Genomic DNA, 17,021 nt, shown 5'->3' with positions numbered 1-17,021 from the left:
CGACGTTCCGACAATAATTATTTAATCTGGAATGTGGGGGGGTGGGGGGTTAATGGAGAGAGGTTGATGTGGGGGTGGGGGGTTAATGAGCTGGCAGTCAGGAACATGTCTGGCTTTGGCGGGTATTGAAGGATAATGAGAACTGAAGGTTAATGCAGCAGCAGGTGAAGGGTCAGGGGTGAGCGGGAGGTCATTGCGCGTGCCCAGTGCTATGCTGCGCGCGGCCTTCCCGCTCATCCGGGCCTCCAGCCCCGAGCTGCTCGAGCGGCTGTCACGCGGCGGCGGGCTCGAGCTCCGGCCGCGGTTTATCAGCGGCCCCGAGGAGGACGCTCTTCTCCGGGACGTCGAACCCGGTCTTCGCCGCAGGCAGTACCAGAGGGATCACTGGGACCAGGTCTGGGACACTCCGGGGCCTGAGGGACAGGCAGAGCAGGCCCCACTGGACCGGACCGGCGCCCCCTCAGCACTGACCCTCGGACAGTGCCCACTCCCTCAGCACTGACCCACGGACAGTGCCCACTCCCTCAGCACTGACCCACGGACAGTGCCCAGTCCCTCAGCACTGACCCTCCGACAGTGCCCACTCCCTCAGCACTGACCCTCTGACAGTGCGGCGCTCCCTCAGCACTGACCCACGGACAGTGCCCACTCCCTCAGCACTGACCCTCCGACAGGGCCCAGTCCCTCAGCACTGACCCTCCGACAGTGCGGCACTCCCTCAGCACTGACCCACGGACAGTGCGGCACTCCCTCAGCACTGACCCACGGACAGGGCCCACTCCCTCAGCACTGACCCACGGACAGTGCCCACTCACTCAGCACTGACCCTCCGACAGTGCGGCACTCCCTCAGCACTCACCTCAGTCAGTATGCACATGTCTCAGTCACCTTACATACGGACTGGGTTTGTGGGTTGTGTTTACTCTCTTTCGGAATGTGGAGACTCCAGATGCTGCAGAGTCAGAGTTGGAAAGTGTGGCGCTGGAAAAGCACAGTGGGTCAGGTAGCACCTGAGGGCCAGCAGCCCTTCAGCCTGGTAGCAGGACGTCACGTTGAATTGTTCTTGATTTTAATGGATTTTTTTTATCATTGTTGGCCATCAGGCAATCCATGGATATCGTGAGATTGAGAAATCACATTGGAGTGAACAGAGCGAATCTGTCTTGCAACGACTGCGAGATGTTGCGTTTCCCCCAGGGGTCCCCCAACTCTCAATGGTACATGTGCTTGATCTTGAGAAAACTGGATTCATCAAAGCTCATGTGGACAGTGTGAAGGTTAGTAACAGAGGCAACTATTAATGTTGGTGCATTACTAAGTGAAATCATAGATTATGTGTTGGGTCCCCTGCAGTTTTCTACTTATCAAGTATTTAACCATTTCTCACTTCAATGTCACAGTACCTGTTTCTGTCACCCTTACAATCAACTGCAGATCATCAGAAGTGTCTGCCTAAAATTTATTCCCTCAAGTCGCCTCTCTGTTTTTTCCATACTCCCTAAATCTACTTTTTTCTAAATACTTACCCCACCTTCCACCTGAGTATCGCCGCCAGTACACTAGCAGAAACCAGTTTTGAACATGTCTATCAAATCTTCCACACCCATCCCTGAAATTTCCCTGGTCAATGGAAAAAAATCCTAGCTTCTCTCCCATCATTTATATCATGCTCTGTAAAGATCTTGACATCCTTCCTGAAGTTTCCAGAATTAGCAACAATAGTCCAGTTGAAGCCTAACTAGTCTTTTTAAAGAAAGAAGGTTTCTTTATGATTTCCTTGCTTGTATTTATTGCTCCACACCCATTCTGTCTTTCCTACATAATTAACTTCAGGGTTGTACATATTCATTGGAATCCTCCCTCTATCTGTCCATGTCATCATATGCCTCTATTGTTCTGAAGTCTGCTAAACAGTCCCTTTTCATCCCATTTTTTTCTGTTTTCTGAACAAGTTTGTTGTAATTCTAAGCAATTCCTGCAGTGATTTTTTTTTTGGTTTTGGGACGAGAGGCCTCCAGCAATCATAATAATCTTTTCTGCTAGTTATAACTCAGTTGGAGAGTTTTTCTTGATTCCCATTGATTTCAGCTTTTCTTTTTACAAATAAAAATGAAATTTTATCATTTTTTGTGGTTCCCAATCATGTTACCATTTGTTGAGTTATCTTTAAACTTTAAACGAGAACTGTTCTTTTCTTTCACTGTGTTTGCCTTTTTTCCATTTTTCATGCACTCTACTTTAAATTTTGCCTACTTTTAGTGTTTGCTAATAGATGTAGTTTCAATGTTTTATTTTCACCTGTGTTTTTGTCATCCAGGGAGCTCTGGCTTTGGATATCTTATTTCTCTTAATGGTAATGTGTTTATCTCCACCCCAAAGCCTGACATACCATTTAGTTTCTCTTTTACACTCTGTGCTTCTGTTAAAATGTCATGTAGAATCCTTGATTTTATGACAGTTCGAACAAACTTCTTACCTTCGAACCATGCCCACTAGTTTTGCACTCCCTTACCCTTGGAAAAAGACCTTGCCTGTTCACCCTATCCTCGCCCTTCATGACTTTGTAAACTCTATAAGGTCACCCCTTGGCCTCCGTCCCAGGGAAAACAGCTCCAGCCTTATTAACTCTTCTCACTCTTCCAACTAAACTGTATCTATTTTGTGTATGTCCCCATCATTGAATTTTGAATTTGTCACATGTTCTAATAAGTAAATTTGAAATAGCGGAGTAAGATGGTCCCAAAGACAGACTGCATAATCTGTCTGTCCATGGTCTGGGTAAGGGGAGGGTGGGAGCAGGAGAGTCTGACTTTAGGAGGTCTGTGCCTTATGCAGTTGCCTCTCTCTTGTTCATATAGTTCTGTGGAGATACAATTGCTGGTTTATGCCTGTTGTCAGGATGCGTGATGCGCTTGTTGAGTGAAGACAGTGATGTGGATCAAGTGGATTTACTGCTACAGCAACATACTGCCTACATTCTGAGGTGAGATTACAAAGAATCAGAGGCTCTCATTGGAAGGCAACTTGCCTTAGTGTATCTTTACTCAATCGTCACTGCTTTGATTCACTCAGTGGATTTGGGGATGACCTATCTTATCTTCTCTTTGCTCTTTTCACGGTAACCTAACAGATCAAGCTTGCCTCAGTACCCTGGGAGGGAGGGGAGAACTCCAAGCTCTCTTGCCCAGGAGTGTAAATATCAACTGTAACAGTCTGTCACTACTCTTTCCATCTTCCTTCATTAGTATTGTGTGTATGTTTCAGGGGAGAGGCCCGTTACCGATTCAGCCACCAAATCCTGCCAGATGAACAGTCATTTTTTGGGGGAGAGAAGGTGCCTCGTGGACGGAGAATTTCAATCATTTGTAGGAACCTGCCCAATGAACCAGGATCAGGGCCAGACTGATCCCCCGGGGCTTTGTCCCAAGAGAACGTATTTGGTAATCTGCACTGATTTAATCTTGCATAAATGAAGCAGACTTCCATTTGTGCATCTTGAGGTTCTTTTAGGCTATTTTCTGCTTTTTGTCTCTGTCTCTCTCTCTCTCTCTCAATCACATACTGTAATCAGGGCTTTGTGACTTCATTTCACTTTTTATTTGAACATTAGATAAATCGAAGCATTTGCAACAGCAGAATCTTTAAAATAAATAAATAATTTAGCTACATAAATATTTCTGGTTGCACAAACCGTCACCAAGAATTAATCCCAACATCACCTTGTTGTCACTATTAGTCAAATAGAAATCTTTTCAGACTCAAAACTGCTTTAAGTATAAATGCACACATCACTGTTATAACATGTTGAACACCTGGAACAGCAAAAGACTAATTTTTAAGAGCCAGAACCTTGCCCCACACACCCAGAATGCCCTACTTTACAAGTTTGCAAAATCTAAATGTTGGGATAAATATAACCAGACATGAAACTTCTAGTGACAGTAGACCACAAGCAAACTCTGAGCTGATGAAACTGGTGAACCTATCACCTTACCTGGCTGGTATTTCTTTGCCAAAGGCAGCACTAGTCACCCTCACAGCACTGAGATATTAGTATGTAACAGCTAGAATGGAGGCAAAACTCGGAGTGTGAATGAGGTGAGGATTTGGACAGATCGCAGGGAGAAATAAACAGCACAAGCAAATGATGGAGAGGGAGAGTAGCGTAGAAGGAGAAAAGGAAGGCTGTTGAGATGCTGTGATCAGCCCAGGTTCAAGTTCAAGAGGTGTGTCATAACATTTCTGAACAGGTTGATTAAAATATCTAGAAGAAGTGTCAATAAGAGGAGCTTCACTGTCCAAAGCACTTACAAGTCTCTAAAATATTCTTCCCTCCTTCCCTACTTGTTCCCCCCCACAACACCAAAATTTTCACTTGCCTGAGCTCAGCTTTGAAGTCTTGCCCAATTCATTGATACCATATAAACTGCATGTTGTTACAACTCTCCACATTTCTCTCCGTCTCTCTCTCTCTTTCCCTCCCCCTCTCTCCTGTCCTTCCCCCATCATAACCCCCTCTGCCGCCAAGCAAGGTATGGATTTTCCCTCTGTTTCAGTCTAGGTTGTGCTGGGATTTTTGTCTCTTTGCCCCACCCCTGCCCCATGCTCAAATGATTACCCAATGCAGCTGCACTCAGAGGCTGAGAGCTTTTCCACTGTGTGCCAGTGATTGTTAATGTCCAGAAAGGTGACGTCCTTGAACTGAGTGGGGCGACAGCACGGGTCACTGACAATCTTCTCCTGTGATGTGCTGAGGAGGCCGGTTTTCCTAAGCAGCAGCGAAAGGGTCAGGTCATGGTTGGTCCTGGCCAGGGGGCAGCTTCCACTGCAGTACTTGAAGAGGACGATTTCATCTGACTGGTAACCGAGCCCCAGATCCTGAACACGCAACTGGATGGCGCGAAGTCTGCAGTTCCTGTCCTCCCACTCCTCGCCTTTCCTCATCACTGACATTTTCCGTTTTCTCCTCGCTCTTCCTGGGTTTGACTGAGGTTCGAGTGGGGAGTCTGATGTGGGTAGTGGCGAAATTGTGAATTCTCCACCTGAGCTTGTGGTGGATGTTCTTGGGAGGTCAGGCCTTCTCCCTGAGGGAAGAAATATCATTTAATTTTCCTTTCAACAAATGTAGGAAATGGTTAGATTTGGGAGCAGCGGTTGTGTCATCAGTTCTGAAAATACAAACGTCTTCCCTTCCCCCAACACATTCACCAAGAGAAACTGCAAAGAACTAGACTGGCCAGCAGCTGGGATCTCTGCTGTGGCCATCCCTTCCCCATGAGGCCAGACCATGGGCATTTCTTGATTGTGCCATTGACAGTGCACATGTAGAGGGTGAAACCTGACTTCGACCCTCCATAGCCCCAGGTATTAAGGCCCTGTGTGAAAAAACAAACTCACTGCCCTCCAAGCTAAAGCTGATTTGGATTTTACTCAATCTGTATGGGGGGGGTCAAGTATTTTATAGGTTCACTAACTCCATTCATAGTCACTGCTGCAGATGCAGGCAAGTGGGCTGACTGAAGTTAATCAGTCAGAGTGAGAGAGTATTCTCTCTTCTTTTTCACTTACCTGGCAGATGCTGAGGTGGATCATTGGTGTCCAGAGGTTGTTCCACTGACAGATCAACATGAAAAATGATTAAAATTGCCACCAGCACAGGGAATGTCATGATTCAGTCGAGCGTTTGGAAATTCACTTGCCTCCCAAAAAAATACTAGGGCGACCGAGGGACTGCTGGATTGTCCACTCCAAATTCTTGATTGAATTTTAATTTCGGTGGTTCTTCGTTCGCTGTTGCAGGATGTTTGTGATGGAATGGGTGAATTGGAGTATTTAAAGCAAATCTGCATCCTCTCACTGACATATTTCATACGACATTCCTGGCATGACTAGCCAGTGAGCTGCCCGGTATCAGCTGGTCCAAATACCTCAGAGTATTGCAGGAACGATGTTGAGTGTGAGCAAAACTCAGCCGACCTCCCTGCTAATGATTTATCAGGTGCATTGGAGCTGTACCTGCAGGGACCAGAAGCGACAATCCCACAGGGCAATACTACCCCACCAATCGTCAGTTGGGGGTTGAGGTGGGGTATGGGGTTGGTGACTGTGGCTTCATGCTCTCTCTCTCCTGTCTGGGCTATTCCTAAACTTTACTACACAGTGGCTGTGGGAAAACACTTGTTTTTGAAATAACATTGTGTATTTATATGTCATTTCTAGCGTCTTCATCCTATAACCCAAACTAATCTCATCAGCACTGATAGTGTTCTGTATACCAGACTTATCAAAGATACTGCAGCAAGACTGTGGTGAGACCTGGACAGTATCCAGGTTTGGGCTGACAAGTAGCACGTAACATTTGCACCACACAAGTGTGAAACAATGACGATCTCCAATAAGAGAGAACCTAACCATCATCTCTCGATATTTAATTTGCATTACCATTGCTGAATCCCTCACTCCCAACATTCAGAAACTGAATTGGACTAGCCATCCAAATACTGCGACAAGAGTAGGTCAGAGGCTAGGAATCTTACAGCGAGTAACTCACCTCCTCAGTTTCCAAAGCCAGTCCATTATTGACAAAGTACCAGTCAGGAGAGTGATGGAACACTTGCTTGGCTGACTGCAGCTCCAAAAATACTCAAGCTCAATATTGTCCAGGACAAAGCAGCCTGATTGCTCCTGGATGTGGTGTCAGTTGTTGATTCTGTCCACCACAAGAATATTAGCAGCAGTGTATACCATATATTAAGATACACTGCAGAAATTCATCAAGGCTCCCTAAGCAGTCCCTTCCAAATATGTGTCTGCTACTCTCCAGAAGGACAAGGGCAGCAAATATATGGGAACATTTCCATCTAGTTCTCTCCAAGCTACACTCCTGATTTGGAAAATACATCACTGACATTAGGTCAAAATCCTAAATCTCCCCCCAACAGTTTTGTGGGTCTAACACATAGATTGCAGCCCTGCAATTTGGAATAGGTAACAAATGTTGGCCTAGGCAGTGACAGCCAGTCCTCATAAAGAATATCAAAAATATCACAGAATATCTAAGAGTATTTTGAAGTCTTTCACAGATAGTGAACGGACTGGGATAGACTGTTGGATAATGGAATTGTTTTGTGACCATCCTCCCTCAGCTCTGGATTTTACTGGGGTCACTTTCTCACAACTGGATACCCAGTGAATCAACGATTGTCAGCAAGCTGTTGAATCCCTGGTAGCATTATCAAAAACCCCCATCACAGGTCAGGGAGGTGGTGGGGGCAGGTATGCTGCCTGATCCAGGAAATCAGTGTCAGGTCAGGACTGGATTGAACCTGGGAGAATATTAGTCTTAGAACAAGCACATGTGAGATCAGGTAGACAGAAACATGGGAGGGGACAGAAGACACACATGGAGGCGGGGGAGACACTTAGCAGCAGGGGAGGTGGCACAGACGGCTTTGGTAGGTACAGTCGGAGACATTTCTCCGATGTACATCTTTCACACAATGTGTGTTTGATATCTGCCACATTGAAATGTTTTGTTAAATTTTCTTGGTGTATTCCTGCAGACTGTCTTTGTAAATCCTGCAGTGAGCTTTCTCTGCTTAATCCCCACACAAATCATTGTTCCTGGGTAAGAAAGAAAGTTTCCACCTGTGAGGTGACCTCACCCCCACTCAGAACAGATGCAAAGCAGGTACTGCCAGCCAGAGACACCTCGGAGAGGCCACTGTGGGGCTTTCGAGGCCACAGCGCAGCCCCCATCTCAGCTCCACAGTTTGTGGCAGGATTGATTTGTCCCCACGGGCTGGGAGGAGTATTGTATTGGTATTGTCTATTCCCCAAACGCAAATCATAGATAAGAAATATGGTCATCCAGCGGGAGTTGCACATCAACAGATGCAAATATGTCACAGAGTATCCCAGACGGACCAGAATCAGTGGAGGAGGCCAGCACCAGATAGCTCAAATCAGGATCCTCATATCAACCTCTGGGACCTTAGCCTTGGCTGTGCAGATCGCAGCGAGAGAAAGGGAATCATGACAAGAGAATTAAAACCCAGTGATACACAGCTCCTCAGCCACATCTTAAAATGACTTGGAACATTCCTTGTCAGGATACTTTCAATGGAATTTTAACTGAAGGAGCAGGATTTCTCAGCTCACAGCACATTCTTTCCACAGACCAGCGAGCAGTCATTACCCAAGAGTCAATTAACCATCAGATCATTCTCCGCTGAAACAATCACTATCCAATCTGACTCAATGACTAAAATGATGGACTCTCCAGTCACACCTGCTGTAAAGATTTGCCTTGTATACCCAGCTTTGACTAAGCTGTGAGGAACCAGTGATAGTTAAATCCTCCTTTTCCAGAGATACAGATCAGACAGACATATTCACACACGGACATATAAACAGACCATTCAAAGAGATATACACACACAAACATACTGAAGCTTGAATCACATTGAGTCTGTGTATTCCAGTGCTAGATTTTCTGATAAAATTCAAGAATGGAAACGTCTTTCAGTGACACATTTCTGTTTGCCTTATTCACTGAAAAGGGACAAGCTGCTGAAGGACTTTGATTTCACAAGCTGATCTTAGGTAATTCCCACTTAGAGACGAGATGCCACCTCCCTATCAGTAAAGACAATCTATCTCTTCAGAGTGACAGGAGTCAGCGAGTAGCACAGTGCCACTCAATCCCCCTGTTCACACAGCAAGCCAATTAGCTCATTCCAAACTCATCTTTTATCCATTTCCTGAAATGTTTGTTCCCATGAAGTCTCTGACCAATTTTGTTTTGAAATTTACTCCTGAATCCACGACGTATCAAGTAGCACTTGCCAAATTCTCACCACTTGCTACAAAGGTTTTCTCTCATCACCTCTGGTTCCTTTACCCTCTGGTCATTGAGAGGTGACCAAAGGAAATAATTTCCCTTGGTTTACCTTAAACACTTCATAATTTTGGAAAAACTCCATCAAATTTCCCCTTCTCCAAACTCTCCATGTGACCAAAGTCCCTCATTCACATGACACTCTAAGGAACCTTCCTGGCACAGCCTTCATAAATCACAGTCCCTGGAGTTAAACACTATGTGGCAGTTGAGCCTGGACAAGTGTTTTACATTTGGATGGTCAAAATGACAATGATTCACCTTCACTTGCACAGAATTCACAAGAAATAATAACCAACAGTGTTCATTCTCAGTGTAAATGGAGCTGGGACTGCAGTCTCTCACACTTGTCAGTGACCTGCCATTTAATCAGGAGCTTCAAAGACTAACATCCAATAGATGGGGCTGTCTTAGGAACGGTGACAAAGAGATGGGTTTTAAACAGTACTTTAAAGCAACACATGATCAAGAGGCACTTTCAGTGTTTTGAGTCAGTGACAGAGTGAGAAAATCAGGCTATACAAGAAACCAGGAGAGAGGGAAATTACAGAGATAGGGAAGTATGTAAGGGCTGAAGGAGGTTACAGAGATAGGGAGGAGTGTAGGGGCTGGAGCAAGGTATAGAGATAGGGTGAGGTGTAGGGGGCTGAGGAGGTTACAGAGATAGGGAGGGAGTTAGGGGCTGGAGGAGGGGAGAGATAGGGAAGGTTGTAGAGGCTGGAAGATGTAACAGAAAGGGAGACGTGTAGGGGGCTGGAGGAGGTTACCCAGATAGGAAGGGGCTAGAGGTGGTGACAGAGGACTCTGCTGTTCAGAGTCATAACAGATGGGGCAATTAAACAAGCTGAGGATGGAGAGAGGGTAAACAGGGATTGCCAGAAGATAATACTAAGGAAGAGATCATCACCAGCTTCATTCTCTCACACCCACATGTCTGCACAATCACGTAACCATGTGTGTACTCTTACTTTTGAAAATCCATACTCTCGCCTCATTTGTTGCTAACCATTGAATCCTTTCAAATTTGTGAAGGGTGATATTAGCATTGTTGCATCACAGGTTCGATGCCACCCACCGTGTGTGTGGAATTTGCACATTGTCCCTGTGTCTGCGTGGGATTCCTCCCACAATCCAAAGATATGCAGGTTAGAGTGGATTGGCCATGGTACCTGTGAGGTTATGGTGATAGTACAGGAGGCTTCGTCTAGGTGTGATGTTCTTCAAGTGGTCAGTGCAGACTCAATGGGCCAAATGATCTCTTTCCGTACCGTAGGAATCCTTTGATTCTATTTTTACATTCCTTTCTGGGCTAAGTTTTACTGAAATAAAGAGGCAATCAATTGTTTATTTTTTCACCCCTTCTTCCCATCCCAATTTTATTATTATTAATTTTTATAGTAAAATGAATTTCCCCTCAATTATTGAACAACATCAGACTTCAAGTGAGTAATCAATATCATCCCCACTCCAATCACAACCAGGAAAATCTCTGCCAACCCACAAAAATGCAGGAAAACTGAGAGGAATGGAAGGAATTCTGATTATAGCCAAATTGGAAAATACCGAATCTATAAATACTGGAATCTCCATAAATCAGGTGAAGGACGAACATATTTTGCTGAGTCCTGTGGTCAGTTGTGGCAGAATCTGAGCACAGGATGACCATGTGTGTTCAATCCTCAGCTTCACAAAACCTGTCTACAGACTGTTGTCTACACCAAGAACCTGATTGATGAGGCTCCTCCAGTGCGTGTTCCAGCAAAGAGGCAGCACCTGATCCACAAGCTGCAAATATGCAGAAAACAGCAACGGGGTAGAGGCAGTTAAACACTGCAGGCAGGAGGATCAGTGACAGCAAAAATCATTCTAAACCAATTAAGGTACCCGTAGTCTGGTCAGTCATTGCAGCAGAGGTGTTATGTGAAGCAGTGACCTCTGTGTAACACAGCAATGGGGCACAGACTATTCTCAGGTCTGATCCACAGCAGGCAGAGACTCCCAGACACAGACATTCCAGGTGCTGTCACACACCTGGTGATGTATGGACTGAAGAAGCAGAAACAGACCTTGAAGGAGCAGACAGAAACCAGGAAACTAACTAGTATGACAGAGACAGGAAACTAAATCAAAAACTCAGATTCTCAGTGGGGTAGAGCTTTGCTAGGCACGAACTCTCGCTGTAGTACAGACACACACACATAGTAACCACAGTGAGAGTCAGAGTCAATCTCCAACTTTAACTGAGGTACCAGACACACACACCAACTCTTGCTGGGGTACAGGTTACACACACGCGCTCTCACTGGGGAACGGAGCCCCACCCCGTGCGCACACACACACACTCTCTCTCTCACCGGGGGACAAAGCTCTCCCACACATACACTGACTGTCTCTGGGGTACAGTCCCCTACACACACTAACTCTCACTAGAGTACAGCTCCCACACACACTGACTCTCACTGGGGTACAATCCCACACACCGACTCTCACTGGGGTACAATCCCACACACCGACTCTCACTGGGGTACAATCACAAATGCACTGACTGTCATTGGGGTACAATCCCACACACACCGACTGTCACTGGGGTACAATCCCACACACACCGACTGTCACCGGGGTACAATCCTGCACACACCGACTGTCACTGGGGTACAATCCCACACACACCGACTGTCACCGGGGTACAATCCCACACACACCGACTATCACCGGGGTACAATCCTGCACACACACTGACTGTCATTGGGGTACAATCACATACTGTCTCTCTCTGGGTACAATCCCACACAGGCTGACTCTCACTGGGGTACAATCCCACACACACTGACTGTCACTGGGGTACAATCACATACTGACTCTCACTGGGGTACAATCCCACACACACTGACTCTCACTGGTGTACACTCCCACACACACTGACTCTCACTGGGGTACAATCACATACATACTGAACACTGGGGTACAGCTCCCACACACACTGTCACTGAGGTACAGCTCCCTCACACACTGTCACTGGGGTACAGCTCCCACACTGACTCTCACTACAGTACAGCTCTCTCACACACCTACTCTCACTGGGGTACAGTTCCACACACACTCACTGGGATACAAGGTCCCATACACTGATTCTCAGAAGTACACAGACCCCACACACGCATTGACTATCACTGGGGTATGGGCCCCCCACACACTGACTCTTACTCTGGTACAATCTCTCACCCACTGACTCTCTTTGGGGCACAAAGTCCCACATACACACTGACTCACTGGGGTACAAGGTCCCATGCACACACTGACAATCACTGGTGTACACTCCCACACACACACTGACTCTCACTGGGGTACAATCACATACACACTGTCACTGGGGTACAGCTCCCACACACACACTGACTCCACACACATACTAATTCTCACTGGGGTACAGACCCCACGCATAGCTGAGTTTATGAGTGAGCAGGGTTTAGGGTAACTGTCGAACAATCCCATCATCATTGCTTAGAGTGCTGCAAACAATTGCAAATGTAAATATCGCTGTTATTCAGGAATCCAACTAGAACAAGTTTTCAAAAAGCAAACCACCAGGGCACAGACTCATCAATCGTCAATACTGTTCATCACAGTCACTGTGTGTCAGCTTGTAATCCAAGCTAATCCTCTGATAGCTGAAACATTCCAGCTGCCTGCTCTTTGGCAAACTCAGAGCAATACTGTAAGGCCATCAGCACATCATCAACAGATTTCCTTATTAGACATTTCCTGTCTGTCCAGTCCATTACAGACACTGTTCTTCCAGCCCCACATTATAACTTGCACCCAGAAACAGACCACACTGGAGATAAAGCCTCATCTGACACTCGAGGGACAGGGGGCAGTGGGGGGAGACATTGACAGGTTAATTACAATTACAGTGTTAGCAGATTAGAGAGATGAATCAACTCTGATACTTCATTGCCAGCTCTCAGACAGGCCACTCTGTCAGTCTCATGGGCGCACACTAAACCTGAGCCATTCACTGACATTTGGCAAGGGTTGGACCAGCTACACCAGTGACACACCTAAACAAACACAACATCCCTCTGGGTCACGTAAGGGTTTCCCTGATCCCCAGAAACCACAAATCATCCCATCACACCAAAGTGAGGGTCAACTTATGGGAAATTGTACTCCAGCGAGAGTCAGTGTGAGAGACTGTACCCCATTGAGAATCAGTGTGCCCGTGGGATTGCATTCCAGTGGGAGTCAGTGTGTGTGGGAGCTGTATCCCAGTTAGAGTCTGTGGGTGTGGGACTATACTCCAGTGAGTGTGGGACTGTACCCCAGCAAGAGTCAGTGTATTTGGGAGCTGTACCCCAGTGAGAGTCAGTGTGTGGGACTGTACCCCAGCAAGAGTGAGTGCGTGTGGGAGCTGTACCCCAGTGAAGTCAGTGTGTGTGGGAAAGTACACCAGCAAGAGTCAGTGTATTTGGGAGCTGTACCCCAGTGAGAATCAGCGTGCGTGTGGGAGCTGTACCCCAGAGAGAGTCAGTGTGTGTGGGATTGCACCCCAGTAAGAGTCCATGTATGTAGGAGCTGTACCCCAGTGAGGGTCAGTGTGTGTGAACATGTGCTTGTCTGTACCCTAATAAGAGTGATGTGCGCCCCCTCAATTACATGTGAGATAGCTGTTCCAGGAGTAAAGGAAATGAAAAGGTATTTTGTTTCGACAAATAACAACGTGAAGCCTCTGGATATTTTTGTTTTTCCAGAAAGGAATTGCTTCCCAGTGTGATAACATGCAGCCAGGAAGCCGCCAGTGCTTTGAAATGTACCAGATGCTCACATCACGACAGCTGGAATGTAATATCGGCAAAGGAATAAAATTGGAAAAGAATGACAAGTTTTGTCCAGCCCAAACCCTTCAACCCTCAAATAAATCTATTTATTGGAAAAATCTTCCGTTGGTTTTTTACAATGTGTGGATTGCAGTGAGGATGATTAACATCTCTCACCATGTACAGGCAACCAAGTGTGGAACCAGTCACAATTCTTAGAACAGGAGCCCATTAGCCGCCTATTCAGGTGACCCAGAGTCTCAGGAATGCTTTGAACAGAAACAGTCACTAACGGGAAGCAAGCCTCTGGTATTAAGATGGTATCTCAAACATTTCAAGAAACTCACTTGTCAACACTCCTACTCATGTTGAGACTTCACAGCACAAAGTCGTCTTCTGGCACACACCCCTACCCTACATACCAAATACATCGTCCTATTCAAAAAGTCAACATAAGAACAATTATAAAAGGAAGACCTTGTGTCTGGTTTTCCCTCTCATGAAGATTAATTGTGGTTAATTTAATTACTCCTAGCTTAGGATGTTGGAGGCTGCGGGCTAGTACCAAACCAGACATATCAGCCCAAAATCGAGGCTGACTACAGCACTGGGAGTGCTAAACTGGAAGCATCTTTCACCAATGTTATTAAAGAGATGCAGTATTATCTATGAGGAGAAAGTGAGGTCTGCACATGCTGGAGATCAGAGCTGAAAATGTGTTGCTGGAAAAGCGCAGCAGGTCAGGCAGCATCCAGGGAACAGGAGAATCAATGTTTCAGGCATAAGCCCTTCTTCAGGAATGCGCTTTTCCAGCAACACATTTTCAGCTGCAGTATTATCTACTGTAGTGAAGATCTCACAGCTCACTTTGCATGACAGTAGGAACCTCTCCCTATTCATCCATCAACCAAATCTAGTAATATACTTGCCCATAATCAATTATTTATTTCATCACTGTTTGTGGTATCCTTTGGTTTAGCTGTGTGTATGCACAGTGACTGTGGGCCATTGATTCACTGCCTGAGACAGCTGCACACTTACACATGCGAGCAGACACACTGACCGGCAGCTCGATCCCCCTGCAGTTCACAGATACTGTTCCCTGCCAACAAGGCGCATGTCTATTAATCGCTCTCTTAGATCACAACAGTCTGAATGGCACAGAAGCCACAAAGGCTCAATTCTTCAACTCCCAGAAACAGTCTGCAGGGCTCTGGCAAAACAGATAGCAACAAGGAATATTTTCCACTCCAGAGTCCTTGTTCTTCACGTTTGCCACTCCATCCTCTTCCAAACAGTATGATAGACAGTAACACAGTCTTGGCTCTATTCTCAGAGACCTGTTTGAACACCAGGATGTGTTCAAACCTGCCGAACACAAAACTGCTCCATTTGGAGCGAACCCCAGCTTGTTTCCTCTTTATGCAAATTGTCCATGTATTTTGAATGGCCAATTAGGAAAAACGGCTTAACTATCCCACTGTAATTAATGTTCTAGGTCCTTTTTCTTTTTGGCTGTTCAGCCCCATGGCAATCCCAGGTCACATGGGCAGTTTTTGGGACTAGATGAGATCATAGTCAGGAAAACAATTCATTTCCTTTCAGAATGCTCTTGAGGGGCTTTTGTGGTGCAGTGGTGGTGTCCCCACCTCTGGTCTAGAAGATCTGCTTTCATGTCCCACCTCTGGAACAGGTGGGACAGGTCAGAATACTCCCAGCCAGTTTGGTCTTTAAAGGGAGATCACACTAATATGTAGGCTGTTCCTAACACGTTACAACAGTGCTGTCCCCCACAGTGAGATCAAGAGCTGGAACTGTAGCAGCTTCGCCCCGACTCCTGCTCAGGATTCCTGAATTTGATAGTTGTGTCTATACTGTCAGCAATTCGAGCTGTCTTCCCCAGCCAGAGTCTCAATTGCATTGCAGCAACGTACATGGACACACTCCCCCCAGTCACTCTATTGTAGCCACAGCTGGAACCTCAGCAGTGATGAAACGAATGAAAACTCGCAGCCGTTTTATTGGATAAGGTATTGAGCCTGAACCATTACATTCATTGCACAACAAATACAGATACTGAACAAGTTTAACATTTGACAGAACCAACACCGGGGAACGTTACAGCCTAATGCACATTCCACCTCACTTACATTGTTAGTTTTACTGAGCTCTCCAGCGATAGGAAAAATTCTGCTCATTTTGGTCTTGCACTGACAACCCCACTCCCACCTTATCCTGAACCAAATCTCCAACAACCCTCTGCCCCACAATCCAGCCCCCAGGCTTCAGTCATACCTGCTGTGTAGTAATCCACTGGAGTTGATGTGCGTTTGTACTGAGTCTTTCCTTCCCCCACATAGATACTTTTCCAAAACATTGCTGCCCGCACGCGTCCGCACCCCCCCCCCACTCTCCCCCCCACCCCATCTCCGGCTATGACTGGTGCTTCAAGGTTGTCAGCAGATGGAAAGGCTTTTGCTACAGTCAGTTCTGTACTTAAAGGCTTGGTACCCAATCCGTACAAACTGTCTCGTTGTCACAGGAGATATTGTACTCCGAGACTCTGTGAATTGTACAGTCACATTCTACCCAGGAGCTTCTCTGTTGGTTATGTCTGGTCAGCCACTCTGGTCACACGTGTAATATGAAGCCAGGCTGTCCCAGTGAAGCTGCTGTGGGTATTGGTGCCTGTTTGACAGGAGGGATTTCCTAAAGCGGGTCCTGAATGGCTCAAGTCCCACGGTAAGGCTCCAACAACAGGCAGCACCCACACAGGAGTATCTGCTACATCCAGAATGAGACTGATTTTGATCCAGTTTAAGGCCTGCCTGTGCTGTGGATTGAACCTACCTCACAAAAAAAAACCCTCGTCCTTCATCCCTTCAGTCAGGGTTGGACTGAAAGCCAGGGCTCAGGAGGGAAGAAAGGACAAGGCTGAGTGCAGACCATAACAATTACCATATTGTACAAAATGACAGCAAGAGGTCAGTCCATTATATACAGGAACAAAATCAAAAACTACATACACACACACCCTGGGCCACGTGTCAGTTCCCTTCCTTCAGGAAGAAGTGCATCTTCTCATTAATCATCTTCCGCTCAGGATTGAGTTTTTTCAGGATCTGTGCCAGGACATTGACCGTCTGCTCACTACTGAGTCCCGTCTTCTTGGTTTGAAACTTCTTCAGCAGGTCCTTGGTGGTCATGGGTTTTCGGGTGAGATACCGTCGAACTGCATCCTCTGTCAACTGGATATCACTGCGGGGGGGGGGGGGGGGGGGGGGAAGCAGGGGGAATGGCCAGGG

General features: G+C 46.4%; 3 protein-coding genes across 7 annotated transcripts in view; 1 reads left to right on the top strand and 2 right to left on the bottom strand.

The window, feature by feature from the left end:
* The first annotated feature begins 190 nt into the window (after nt 1-190).
* Nucleotides 191-13,837, top strand: alkbh7 (alkB homolog 7). Its single transcript, XM_043695067.1, has 5 exons — nt 191-394; nt 1,104-1,277; nt 2,859-2,983; nt 3,265-3,440; nt 13,651-13,837. The coding sequence occupies exons 1-4, from the start codon at nt 212-214 to the stop codon at nt 3,404-3,406; spliced, it is 624 nt and encodes a 207-aa protein (XP_043551002.1). The 5' UTR covers nt 191-211; the 3' UTR covers nt 3,407-3,440; nt 13,651-13,837.
* LOC122552324 (artemin) lies at nt 4,491-5,083 on the bottom strand. Its single transcript, XM_043695068.1, has one exon. The coding sequence runs from the start codon at nt 4,951-4,953 to the stop codon at nt 4,615-4,617; it is 339 nt and encodes a 112-aa protein (XP_043551003.1). The 5' UTR covers nt 4,954-5,083; the 3' UTR covers nt 4,491-4,614.
* The window catches only part of gtf2f1 (general transcription factor IIF, polypeptide 1), a 42,511-nt gene continuing 30,456 nt past the window's right edge, over nt 4,967-17,021 (bottom strand). For 3 of the 5 annotated variants that reach the window (XM_043695061.1, XM_043695065.1, XM_043695062.1), the window contains exon 14: nt 15,719-16,974. In XM_043695061.1, coding sequence (XP_043550996.1) covers nt 16,764-16,974 — 211 coding nt within the window. In that variant the 3' untranslated portion in view covers nt 15,719-16,763. Of the gene's footprint in view, nt 5,085-15,718; nt 16,975-17,021 lie in introns of those variants that run through there. The other 2 variants (XM_043695063.1, XM_043695064.1) reach the window with 2 other exon arrangements.

This window comes from Chiloscyllium plagiosum, chromosome 8, assembly GCF_004010195.1.
Source record: "Chiloscyllium plagiosum isolate BGI_BamShark_2017 chromosome 8, ASM401019v2, whole genome shotgun sequence".
NCBI classification, from domain to species: domain Eukaryota; kingdom Metazoa; phylum Chordata; class Chondrichthyes; order Orectolobiformes; family Hemiscylliidae; genus Chiloscyllium; species Chiloscyllium plagiosum.
The sequence above is the reverse complement of the archived record's forward strand: the minus strand, read 5'-3'. Positions and strand labels throughout refer to the sequence as shown.

Bases quoted from the DNA above. Each gene is read 5' to 3' on its own strand.
- LOC122552324 (XM_043695068.1), bottom strand. From the start codon at position 4,953: ATGTCAGTGATGAGGAAAGGCGAGGAGTGGGAGGACAGGAACTGCAGA.
- alkbh7 (XM_043695067.1), top strand. From the start codon at position 212: ATGCTGCGCGCGGCCTTCCCGCTCATCCGGGCCTCCAGCCCCGAGCTG. The intron at 1,278-2,858 runs GTTAGTAACAGA...TTGTTCATATAG, and splicing joins CTCATGTGGACAGTGTGAAG to TTCTGTGGAGATACAATTGC. The intron at 2,984-3,264 runs GTGAGATTACAA...TGTATGTTTCAG, and splicing joins CATACTGCCTACATTCTGAG to GGGAGAGGCCCGTTACCGAT.